Raw genomic sequence first — 13,536 nt, 5'->3', positions numbered from 1 at the left:
CCTAACACTCTAAGTAACCACTCCTGCCCTGAGCCATCCAAATCTCTGTAATGGCCGCAGCATCATAGGTCCAAGTACCGATCCACGCTCTAAGCTCATCCACTTTGTTCACAACGCTTCTTGAATTGAAATAGACACATCTCAAACCATCGGGCTGAGCGTATCCCTTCCTTATCCTCCCTCTCGTACTGTCTCTAAGCTTTCTATATTTCTGAGGCAGCCGTCCCTTCCTCCATCTCTTTGGTTCAGTTCACACCCCCCAGCAAATCTAGTTTAAACTCTCCCCAATAGCCTTAGCAAACCTCCCCACCAGATACTAAAAACTTTTTTAGTATATAAAGGAACAAGGAGAGTTAAGGGTAGATATTGGACAAATAGAAAATGAAGCTGGAGATGTTGTAATGACAGATGCAAAGATGGCAGAGGAAATGAATGTATATGTTGCATCAGTCTTCACAGTGGAAGACATCTGCAGTATACTGGACATTCAAGAGTGTCAGGGATGTGAAGTGTGTGCAGTGAAAATTACGACTGAGAAGGTGCTCAGGAAGGTCAGAGGATGAATAAGTCTCCTGGACCTGATGGAATACACCTTTGGTTTCCAAAGGCAGTAGCTGGAGAGATTGCAAAGGCATTGTACTAGATGACTGGAAAATTGCAAATGTTACTCTGCTGTTTAAGAAGGGTGAGAGGAAGCAGAAAGAAAACTATAGACCAGTTAGCCTGACAACAGTGGTTGGAAAGTTGTTGGGAAGTTAGAGATCAGATTATGGAATACCTGGAAGCACATGACATGAGAGGGCAAAGCCAGCATGGTTTCCTGAAAGGAAAATCCTGCCTGACTAACCTACTGCAATTTCTTGAGGAAATTACAAGCAGGGTAGACAAAGGAGATGCAGTAGATGTGTGTACTTGGATCTTCAGAAGGTCTTTGACAAGGTGCCACACCTGAGGCTGCTTAGCAAGATAAGAGCCCAAGGAATTACAGGGAAGTTACTAGCATGGGTGGAGCATTGGCTGATCGGCAGAAAACAGAGAGTGGGAATAATGGGATCCTATTCTGGCCGGCTGTTGGTTACCAGTAGAGTTCCATAGGAGTCGGTGTTGTGACCGCTGCTTTTTACGATGTTTGTCAATGAATGGATGATGGGATTAATAGATTTGTGGCTGAATTTGCTGATGATACAAAGATAGGAAGAGGAGCAGGTAGTGTTGAGGAAACAGAGCCTGCAGAGTGACTTAGATAGTTTAGGGGAATGGCAAAGAAGTGGCAAATGAAATGACATGACCGTGGTGGGTCTCATCAGCAAGAATGACGAGTCAGCATGCAGAGAGGAGGTGCAGCGGCTAACGGACTGGTGCAGAGCCAACAACCTGTCTCTGAATGTGAATAAAAGAGATGGTTGTTAACTTCAGGAGGACATGGAGTGACCACTCCCCGCTGAACATTGACGGCTCCTCGGTAGAGATCGGTAAGTGCACTAAATTTTTTGATGTTCACCTGGCGGAGAATCTCACTTAGTCCCTCAACACCAGCTCCATAGCAAAGAAAGCCCAGCAGCGTCTCTACTTTCTGCGAAGGCTGAGGGAAGTCCATCTCCCAACCCCCATCCTCATCACCTTCTAAAGAGGATGTATTGCAAGCATCCTGAGCAGCTGCATCATTGCCTGGTTCAAAAATTGCACCATCTCGGATCACAAGACCCCGCAGCGGATAGTGAAGTCAGCTGAGAAGATCATCGGGGTCTCTCTTCCTGCCATTACAGATATTTACACCACACGCACCCCTCATACAAACTCTTCTCCCTCCTGCCATCTGGGAAAAGGCACCGAAGCATTTGGGGTCTCAAGACCAAACTATGTAACAGTTTCTTCCCCCAAGCCATCAGACTCCTCAATACCCAGAGTCTGGACTGACACCAACTTACTGCCCTTTACTGTGCCTATTGTCTTGTTTATTATTTATTGTAATGCCTACACTATTTTGTGCACTTTATGCAGTCCTGGGTAGGTCTGTAGTCTAGTGTAGTTTTTTGTGTGTTGTTTTTACATAGATCCATGTAGCTTTTGTATTGTTTTATGTAGCACCATGGTCCTGAAAAACATTGTCTCATTTTTACTGTGTAATGTACCAGCAGTTATGGTCGAAATGACAATAAAAAGTGACTTGACTTGACTTGACAATGTTGGTAAGTGTATGGTCATGAACTTTGGTGGAAGATAGAAACAGGCAGACTATTATTTGGATGGAGAGAGAACTCAAAATGCAGAGATGCAAAGGGACTTGGCAGTCCTTGTGCGGGATACCCTAAGGAATAACCTCCAGGTTGAGTTGATGGTGAAGAAGGGGAATGCAATTTTGGCATTCATTTCTAGAGGTATAGAATATAAGAGCAGGAACATGATGTTGAGGCTCTATAAGGAACTCGTGAGACCACACTTGGAGTATTGTGTGCAGTTTTGGGTTCCTTATTTTAGAAAGGATATATTGACATTGGAGAGGGTTCAGAAAAGATTCACGAGAATAATTCCAGCAATAAAAGGGTTACTGTATGAGGAATGTCTGGAAGCTCCTGGGCTGTATTCCCTGGAGTTCAGGAGAACGAGGGAGGATCTCTTAGAAATATCCCAAATGTTAAAAGGCCTGAAGAAATATGGCAAAATTATTTCCCATGGTAGGGGAGCCCTGGACAAGAACGCATGACATCAGGATTGAAGGACATCCATTTAGAACAGAGATGCAGAGAAATTACTTTAGTCTGAAGGTGGTAAATCTGTGGAATATGTTGCCATGAGCAGTTGTGGAGGCCAAGTCATTGGGTTTATTTAAGACAGAGAGAGATAGGTTCTTGATTATCTAGGGCATCAAAGAGTAGGGGGTGAAGGCAAGGGAGTGGGGATGACTGGAAGAATTGGATCAGCCCATGATTGAATGGCGAGGCATATTTGATGGGCCAAATGGTCTACTTCTGCTCCCATATCTTATGGTCTTATGATTAAGTTAGGGTTAATCAGGGTTGAGGGGTTGCTGAGGTAGCATGGGTTGAAGGGCCAGAGAGGCCTCCTCCTTACTGTATTGCTAAATAAATATATATATATATACATACATTTTTTTTTGGTCAGTGATTCACTTGGTCATCCTTTGACAGTCTTACCTTCTTTCTTCATCCCAGCTCGAAAACATTTCTTCAATCTGCAATATCTGCACTGGTTCCTCTTGTCTTTGTCAATAACACACTGCCGATTAAACCTGAGGGTTCACATAGCACACAACTATCAGCCAGAATACAGTCAGCATTGTCAGTGGGATTTTAAAACGACAAGTTGTGAAACTGAAAAAGACAGATGCCAAGAAATTCAATAACATTATCAGCATTTTGCAATTGAAAATAATTTTCTTCCCCGAAGTGAAATGTGATAGCCACCATTTCTGGACTGTATCACATCACTCTGAAAGTTCCACTCGGAACTTTCTGGGTGAGTCAGTCTCTGAGTACGTGAGGTTCGAGTCAGGGACGCACAGGAGGACATTATTCATTGTGCAACACTCCACGGAAATCGGAACTACATTGCTATACCTGCACCGGTCACTTGGCATGCACAAGACAACATGGTCAGACTGGAGCGACGCCGGAATGGAATGTCTACCAGGTAAGTAAATGATTAACATTTACTCTCAGCCCATTTGGTACCCCTAATCGATTTCTACCCCGCGCACATCTCTGAACTTCCCTCACTTCCAAAAAAAATCACAAGTCTCAATCTGTCTGCCTCATCACATTCAACTTCTGAGTCCTGAGACTAATCACCCTGACCGATCTGGCTTCTATCCCTCTTCAAACAACGCCTGTTCTCAAACCTTCAACTTTTACGTCTCAGTTGAGCCACCTTGAAAATGTGAATTTTCCAACTTTAGTATAATTTTTCCCTGTATTTTTTCTATCAAAATGCTGACCTACCAGGCACAATCTTGCTTTTAGCTGCAACATAACCCAGTCAACAAGAATATCCAGCCTCTAACTGCCTTATTAAGCCAATCTCACCTAGCACAAATATTACCTCTGCCTTATCAATTCCTCATGCCACCTTCTCTTTACACCTATAGTAACCTCTTTATACCTATATATGCCAAATCTCTGAATTAGAAATATTAACTGCTTCTCTTTCCAAAGATGCCAGTTGCCTGTTGTGTGTTTACAGTATTTCTGTTTTTATTTTTAATTTTCAGCATCTACAGATTTTTAACTTATTGTCAATCTTCAAATAATCCTGATTCCAAAATCCCACGCGATTTTTCAAGCATTAGCAGATCAAATCCGCTAGTTTTACATAATATCAATTTATTATAATTTCCAAAAATAGTCCCTGATTGACCCACCCACCAAACAAAGAACATTCCAACTTTCTACCCCTCAAGCAATGCTATTTCCTACACACCCCACCAAACAAGCAACACTTCCTCAAACCCTGTCCTTGATATAAAATGCTGCAAACCTTTGGACCTTTCAAGCTAAGCTAACTACTATTCCTTCCTCTAAAAAATGACTGGTTCCAAAGTGCTAATCTTCAAACAATGATGGTCCAGTGCTCCAAACCTAAAACAATATCAGTTCTGACTTTCCCCCTTGAAAAAAAATAGACAGGCTCCTGTCTCCATACTGAAACTTAAACTTTTAATCAACACCTTCAATCAATGTTTGATCCTATTCTGTACTCTTTAGAACTGATTTGTTTCGAGCAGTGGCTCTCACACATTGCATGGTGTGAAATAATACTGGTTAAGATTCTCTTACCATCATATAATGCCATTGCCAAGCCTCATTCTCCAGCCACACTATAAGTCAGGGGTTCTCAACCTGGGGTCCACAAGCCCCTTAGTTAATGGTAGGCGTTCGGAGCATTAAAAAAATTGGGAACCCTGCTGTAAGCTATCCACAACCTGGGCCTAGCCACAGAAAGAACCACTTTTATAGCTTATTGAATGACGTCTGTTTTCTAATGGTTGCCAGTGTTCCACACTTGACACAATACTGGCCCTGAGTCAAACCCTTTAATGTATGATGACCTGAATCCTGTCCTCAATCTTGTCACCATGACTTTTCTGATCCTGCTTTCTTCAAGCAATCATCACTCAAGCATTTATCATAATCCAACACTCAAACAGAGACTGCTCCACACTTCATGAAATGCTAATTCCAACTCATAAGTCATCAAATACACTTCCAAAAAAATTAGTTTTGAACTCCATCCCTTCCAATAACACCATTCCCCATGTACATTTCCCACTCCTCGTCATTTTGATTACAAAACGTCAATACTTCAAAGAATGCCAAATCCAAATGATCACGCTCAAAAAATACCTGTGCCAAATCCCAAAACTCAGCCACAGTGCAGGGTCCCAGGGCCAGTTCCAACCACTTGCCCTTTGAAGAATATAGTTCCAATCCTCACCCTTCAAAAAATTGAATTTTGATCCTTATATTCTTGAAATATAGTCCCATCTGCCTAATTCCTTCAACTGTGCTGGCTTGGAGGTATCACTGTATAAATAGTGAGAATACCAATATAATTTAAGTTAGATAATTTAGATAAAAGCAGTTCTGAACTATACTCCACTAACAATCACTTTCTATCCCAATTCTGGCCATTCATATAATACCATTTTTGACTTCTGTCTCTTTAAACAATGCCTGTTCCAATGCATGATTCTTCAATAAATGCTCCAATATTCAAAACTTACCAGGTTGATTCAAATAATGATAGTCTTTAAATCAGCATTCCCCAATCTGAAACACAGACTTCAAAAAGGTTCCTTGTTTTGACCTTCTCTCTTTAACCAGAAGTTCCCAACCTGGGATCCACAGATCCCTTGGTCAATGGTAGGGGTCCATGGCATAAAAAAGATTGAGAACCTCTGCTTGAAATGGTGACTGTTTTGATCCCCACTCTTGAAACAATACCAGTCCTGACCTCCCCCACCCTTTCAAGCAATTTTGATTCTAATTCCCCACTCTTCAACCAATGCAAGACTGACCCCCAGTCCCTTCCAATCACTTGCCCTTTAAGCAATAACCTTACTGAATCCCACTCATCAACAATGCCCCCTTTCAATGGTCACACTTCACACAACATTGATTCAAACCCCAGGTCTTTCAAAATGTGCCAATGCTGACACCTGCACTCCAGCCAGTGTACGGAGCTCTCAGACACAAAAGAAAATCATAAACTCAAGAGATTCTGCAGATACTAGAAATCTTAAGCAGCATTTAAGCAGCAAATGCTGGAGAAACTCAGCAAGTCAGGCGGCCTCTATGTGGGAGAGTAAACAGTTGACATTTCGGGCTGAGACCTTTTGTCAGGACTGGAAAGGAAGGTGCCAGGAGCCTGAATAAGAAGTGGGGGGGGGGGGTGGGGAGAGCAGAAAGGAAGGGGTACAAGCTGTCTGGTGATAGGTGAGACCAGAGTAACACACACAAAATGCTGGAGGAACTCAGAAGGTCAGGTAGCATCTACGGAGAGGAACAAGTAGTCAACATTTTGGGCTGGGACCCTTCATCGGGACCAGGTGAGACTAGGTGACGGTGATCACTAACAGAGAGAATCACCATTAACTGCACACTGAGGATGTCACCTCGACTTGAGAGCAAACATCTGCAAGATAATTGCCAAGCTCGGCAAACACCTCAACACCGGATGTAAGTTTTATTTCATAACAAAAAAGTCTGCAAAGCTCTAAACAGGCAAGTGAAAGGTGAGAACAAGTGAGAGACAAGGTGGGTGGGTGGGGGAATGGGGATGAAGTAAGGAACTGGGAGGGAAGAGATGGAAGACGTCATTTATTATCATTAATATTGTTCGTTTCTTCTGTATTTTCATAGCTTGGCTCTTTTTGCACTTTAGTTGCCAGTCCAGCCTTGTGCATAGTTTCTCACTGATTCTATTGTACATCTTTATTCTACTGTGAAAGCCTGCAAAAAAAAAATCTCAGGATAGTATTGGGTGATCTTGATAATAGATTTTCTTTGAACATTGATATACAGCTGAAGTAGAAGGAATCAAATGGAGGAGGGCTGTGGACTATGGAAGAAAGGCAAACCAGCACAACTTATAGTTCTGAAATGGTGCAATGTCCATTTGTTTAGTGAGGTTTTATTTTTTTTTAAATGGGTGCCAAAATGCCACCCTTCAACTAATGTTAATTCTGATCTCCAGTTATTCTATGACACTGGTTTTGATCTCAGCCCTTCAAGCAAAGCTGGTTCAACCCCTTCACCTATCATTTCCAATCACCCACACTTTAAACACTAGCAGTACCTACATTACCACCATTCAAACAATGTTGATTTTGAAACATAACCCTTAACCAGCACAGTTTCCATTCTGTCTTCTTTCAGTCTTTACATTCAGTCAATCTTTCCAACAAGATAGCTGCCAAATCCTTGCCATTCAATTAATGCTAATACACCAACATTTAAATAATGAAAATAATTCAGAGAATTAAAAAAAACTGATGGGTCCAATATCCCAGCCGGACACGGTTCAAAATGTCCTGGATTGAAACTCTTTTCAAGCTATACTAGATTGAACCTCCCTTTCCTTCAAAACTGGGAAGAGGATGAGTTTCTTTAGCCAGAGGGTGTTGATGGAAATTGTTGCCACAGAGGAATTTGGCAGTCAAGTTATTGGGTGTTTAAGCCAGAGATTGATAAACTCAGTGGCCACTTTATTATGTAGACCTGCACACCTGCTTGTTAATGCAAATATCTAATCAGCCTATCATGTGGCAGCAACTCAATGCATAGAAGCATGCAGGCATAGTCATGAGGTTCAGCTGGTACTCAGACGAAACATCAGAATGGGGAAAGAAACATGTTCAAAGTGACTATGACCATGGAATGATATTTGATGCTAGGGGAATTGTCTTAATAGCTCATAAACTGTTAATTTCCTGGCATTTTCACACACAACAGTCTCTAGAATTTCCAGAGAATGGTGTGAAAAACATAAAACATCCTGTGAGTGGCAGTTCTGTGGGCGAAAACATGTTGTTAATGAGCGAGGTCAGAGCAGAATGGTTCAAGCTGACAGGACGGGGTCAGCAACTCAAATAGCCACATGTCACAACACTGGTATGCAAAAGAGCATCTCTGAATGCACAATAGCATCAGACTTTGATGTGGATGGGCTACAGCAGCAGAAGACCACGGACATGCACTCAGTGGCCACTTTATTAGGTACCTCCTGAGGTAGGTCTAGTTTGATATAGAGGTTAAGGGTTGCAGGGAAGTGATAGGAGAATGGGGTTGGAAAAAAACAAGCTATGATTGAATGGTGGGACAGGTTTAGTGGGCCAAATCGCCTACATTTTACGTTCTTGTGGTCTCCCAATCATCAGATTTTGCTGAAGCTCCACTCCACAGTCCAAACTCAGGTTTGTGGACATAGCTTCCAGGAGGACCAGCTGTATATTTTCAGCCTCCAAACAGTGCAATGCTCATTCACTTAATAAATCTGTACTTCACTGTACAATCATGGATGGAGCCAACTTCCCCATCCCAACCTTAAGACACTGGTTTTTCTGACTATTACCTTCAAGTACAAGTGTAATTTTCATTCAGCCACATGCAAATACTCATGAATATGGCTAAATGGAGCAGCATTACTCCAGGGTGTGAAGCACTGTTCCAACAGTCATACATATCAGTAATTTACAAGTCACACAGGACAAATTATAGCCCAAAACCAGAGTCCATGAATGTTATGGGGGTCTGGAGCCAAACACAATACAACTTGTTTCCTGCCAAACAAACATTTCAAGCAGTGTTGGATCTGATTTTATTCTCTTTCTCCCCCCCCCCACCCCATACAATGCTGGTGCTGTACCCCAGACTTAAGGCCTGTGAGCATCAGCCCTCTAGACATAGCCTAAGGAAGGAGTTGCAATGTCAACCCACTCAGTGAGATTTCATTTTCTTCCTCTGAGTATTAATGTTAACTTGCTGCACTCTGATTCTTAACAACTCTTCTAAGTAAGATGAACCAGTTCATGCTCTTCCAGCTATTGTTCTTCCACTTACTTCTGTTTCCATAACTCATGCTGGGAGGTATTTACATTTGTGACTAGAAGCCTGTGGCACACAAAGATGTAACAGCATGACTGCCTCATTTGCACTGCCTCCCTACAAGAGCAAACCTAAAATTTATACCTACATTTTCTTCATTCAAGAATAACACTTATTTTCAATCTGTTGCTATTGGAATGGCAGAATTATTTACTTTAAGAAATTCTGCACTGGAACTTGCTGCCAATACCTTTCCAATCCTAAGTGGCAAGACCCTGTGTAGTGACTTAGCCGGTAGCAATATTGTCACAAGACTGAGTACCATCTCAGAACAGCTGGAAATGCTCCAGGAGGCCAGAACTACATTAGCAACAACTTATACAGGTCCAGCGTCTTAATGTGATCCATCACCCAATCAGAGATATTCCCTTTGTTCCACCCATCACATCTAACCCCCCCCCAACACACACTCAATTCTCTGAAACCAAGACTAACTTGCTTTTTCTCTTTCTCCAGCCTGATGAAAGGTCCATCATTTGAAGCATTAACTGTATCTTTTTCCATAGAATATGCCTGACATGCTGAATTTTTCCAGCATTTTCAGTTTTCCGTTTTAACACCACATTTCCTCAGTCTTTCTTACCTTTTGTAGAAGTTTGGCCAGCTGAGGACATCTCACAACCTTAACATTAACAACATGTTATGCAGACCATAAACTTAAAGTGCTGGGAACTACTTTAATTAAGTCATTTCAACTCATCCCATCACAGACATTCCCTTTGCTCTATTCACCTGTCCCTCACCTTCTTTCTACTGAAAGCTAATTTGAGGCTTTCTCTTTTTCAGTTTTGATAAAGGGTTGCATATCCAAATCATTGGCTATTTCTCTTTTGGCATTTTAGATTTCCTCCTTCTACAGTTTTTTTTTATTTTCATTCATGGGAATACTTTTAATTGACGGCTAAGCTAAACAATAGATATCATTGGGATTCAAAAGCTTGCAGGTGATAGGTGAGGACTGTGTGAGTGAGCATATGATTGAAGAGTTGGGGAACCACAGAGAACACAGGGGAAGCACTGGGAGAAGGTCTTACTGAACTCCCATCAAGAGATGACTTAAACTTCTTCAGGGAAGACATACCTCAAAATCTCTGACATCCAAAGCAATGAGAAAGGACTAGTGCAAGAATAAATAGCTCATTAAGATTAAGACAAAAGTCAAACTCTTTTAAAAAGCTTAAAAGCAGAAATGTTAAATGTGTAAAATGCTTTAAAAAGTGTACTTCAAGAAAAAAAAAATAAAAAGCTCTTCTCATTTATAGTTATTCTTTTCCATTGAAATGTATGAACCTGTGGCAGGTTCAATCTGGCACAGCTCCAACTGGCAGCCTCCTCAGTGTAAATGCTGGGGATCTGCAGCTGGTTTCACACTCTGTCACTGGACACCATGGGGTGTCCAACATTGGAGCATTCATGCAGAAGCCTGAACTTTTCATGGGGAATAAAACAAAACTATTCAGAAGGTGCTGTTGCATGAAGAATGACACGGACTTTCATTTATATAGAACTTTGAGCATCCAAAAAGTTACAAGCACCACATGGAAAGATTAACAAACAGCAAATGATTCCAACCTACATAAAGAGGTACCAGGGTGGATGACCAAAGCTTTAGTCAAATACATAGGTTTCAAAGGAGTGAAGAGAGGTAAAGTGACTAAAAGGGCAATTCTAGAAATGAGTACTTTGGAAGTTGAAGGCAGATTACAAGTGACAGCTTGATTAAACTCAGCCACGATCAAGAGGCAAGTACATGAGAAGTATTGATTTCCTTGAAGAGTTTTAAGATTGGAAAAATTCACAGACTTTAGAAGGATAACTTGAAAACAAGATAGAGAATATTTAAATCAAGAAATTTCTTAAATGAAGTTAACATGGATCATGAGACATGCAGTAAAGTGAAGAAAGAATGGAACTTGGTAAAGTTAAGATCGGGACAAGAGTTGTAGGTAATCTCAAACTGTATGTAAAAGTAGATCAACAAAGGGCAGGTAGGAGAATTGGAGTGGACCAGTGTAGGTGTACAAAGTTCAGGTAAAGGTTTCATCAGAAGATATACTGAAGCAGGGAGGAAGTTTGCAGTGTTACAGAAGGTGGTATATTATTGAATGAATGTGTGATTCAAAGCTCATTTAATGATGCTACAACAAGGCTGAAAACATACTGGTTCTGTTTCAGACAGGAGTGGGATAGACTCAGTAGCAGGACAAGAGAGTGTATTGTACATCAGGCAACTAATATATTAATAGTTATGTAGAACCACTGTCCAAAAATAACTTTCCACCCCAACATCTTCACACTGTAAAAACTAATCGGAACAAAATACGGTCCATAAATTGATAATCATTTTGAAAATGGGTTCCTCTCCTAATAATTCCTACCTTCCCAGCACTCGTCAAGCTTATTTAAGAACTAAGATTCAGTCAGAAGATCTGTCTGTATATTAGTCCGGGTCAATTGGCAGTGTCGATGCTGCAGTAGTGTGAGATCGGAGGTCTATACCTGCAGGAGTACACATGGCTCTTCCTTATGCTTCGCCTGAAGAAACCCTTGCATCCATCACAACTGGAGGCGCCATAGTGTTTGCCTGTGGCTCGGTCCCCACAGATTGCACACAGAGAGTTTATTCCACCGTCTGATGTATTCATTGTGTTTGTCGCTGATGGAGAATTATCTGAGTGAAAAAGGAATAAACAATCAATCCAGCTGGCAGCATATTTACAAAGCTATGAAAAAGCTCGCTAACAGACACCCATCATCCTCCTTTCCCATTTCAATTAGTGTGTGCTGCCACTTTACAGTACAAACTGAGTTATCAAATGCCTTTATTATTTTGATGAGCCTCTTTGTATTCTCGGAAACAAAAGGATCTAAGGATTCCCTTGGACATTAATTTTGCTCTCAGTTATTCTTTGATCACATAGGCAACTATATGGAATGAAACACATCAAAATGTGTAAGAGCAAATCTCTTTCAGAAATCAATGTATTTAGATAAAACCGTATCATTTTGCAGTAACGTACTAATTCAATTTAGGCAAATTGCATGGGGATTTAGGGATGGAGGAATCAAAAAAGATATTAAAATATAATTTGTAATTTAATAAAAAGCCAAATAGGAGGCATGTGCTTTGCCTTTCAGTTGTAATAATCAAAAGGGGCAAAGGTAGAACTCCAAGCAGGTTTTCAAATGGAAATAATTAAGACTGGCATTGGCACAGTTACAAAATTATCCCCTGTCTTCTAACAAGTAACCATAAATGATTTCTTAAGTGACAAGTACTGTATATTTGCCAACAAATAATTTATCTTCAACAATATAATATCAAGCATAGAACAACATCTAATGTTGCAGGACTACAACATCATGTGGATCACAATCTCGAATTTATGGGGAATATCTCCTTTGAAATTAGGAAAAGTTTATTCTTGACTTCAACTCAGTCCCTTCCATTCAAATATCAAAGTATTACTTTAGGTATGCATGATATCTTCAAAACTTAACTGAGGCATTTCAAACTAAAGTACTAAGTTGGCATTTGCTACTATTGCCACCAGTCAATTTGTCACTTGCATTACACAAGCCTATATATCACCAATGATCTGAAATCGATGTTAATGTACATACACATGCACAGATAATCCTGTACTTAATCAGTAAAAAAGAAATTAGTTAATATTTTATGCCAGTTAGATAAACAATGAACAGAGAAAATAATTATTAGTTTATTAATTGGTTAACATTAGGTCACTGGGCTCTGTAACATTTCACTTTTCATCAAGTCCGAAAGGAAGGTTTAAGCTGTGGAAAAAATATAGTTTCATCTTACAAAGAACGTAAAATGGGTCTGCTCTAACGACAGTTAATGACTTCAGAAAATGAATCAAGTTTTAACTCAGAAATATGTATTAACCTGTTTTTATTCTGCTGCTGTTGAAAGACTAAAATGAATAGGCAGATAAATGGAACAGGCTTTAATCTTCTGACTCTAATCGACTATCTGAAAATCAGTGGCGTATTATCTAAAAATGCACCTAGAGTCACAACATTACTAAATATGGGTCATTCATTAAAAGTGAAACATAGTTACCATTACTTGCTAGTCATAAAGTTTCTTAAATTTTTCAATCCTTTATATAATTTACTTCCTTTTTAAAAAAAAACTATACATCAGTCTGTTGATCTTCATACCCAAGTAATGTAGTATCAATCAACTCCTATAACTTACCTTGGGCACTGTACAGCAACGGCATATTTTCAAACTCCAAAGTAGCATAAGATGAATCCAAAGCCTCACTATAATTTGCCATGTCCATATCCAAAAACGATCCAGACAGCTTCATTATGATTGTATATAGAGCTCTCTCTTAGCAGTCCCACTATCCAACAGGATCATCCACTAGATTGTCTGATGCAT

The 13,536-nt window shown here is 40.4% G+C and overlaps 1 protein-coding gene across 3 annotated transcripts in view; it reads right to left on the bottom strand.

Annotated features, from left to right (window-relative positions):
- Positions 1-13,536, bottom strand: part of LOC132401191 (hepatocyte nuclear factor 4-gamma-like) — a 144,633-nt gene that overhangs the window by 34,669 nt on the left and 96,428 nt on the right. For all 3 annotated transcript variants that reach the window (XM_059983173.1, XM_059983178.1, XM_059983188.1), the window contains 2 exons: positions 11,622-11,793; positions 3,156-3,250 (listed from right to left, as the gene is read on the bottom strand). In XM_059983173.1, the coding sequence (XP_059839156.1) occupies positions 3,156-3,250; positions 11,622-11,793 (267 nt within the window). The remainder of the gene's footprint in view (positions 1-3,155; positions 3,251-11,621; positions 11,794-13,536) is intronic.

The sequence above is a fragment of the Hypanus sabinus genome, chromosome 1 (assembly GCF_030144855.1).
Source record: "Hypanus sabinus isolate sHypSab1 chromosome 1, sHypSab1.hap1, whole genome shotgun sequence".
NCBI classification, from domain to species: domain Eukaryota; kingdom Metazoa; phylum Chordata; class Chondrichthyes; order Myliobatiformes; family Dasyatidae; genus Hypanus; species Hypanus sabinus.
The sequence above is the reverse complement of the archived record's forward strand: the minus strand, read 5'-3'. Positions and strand labels throughout refer to the sequence as shown.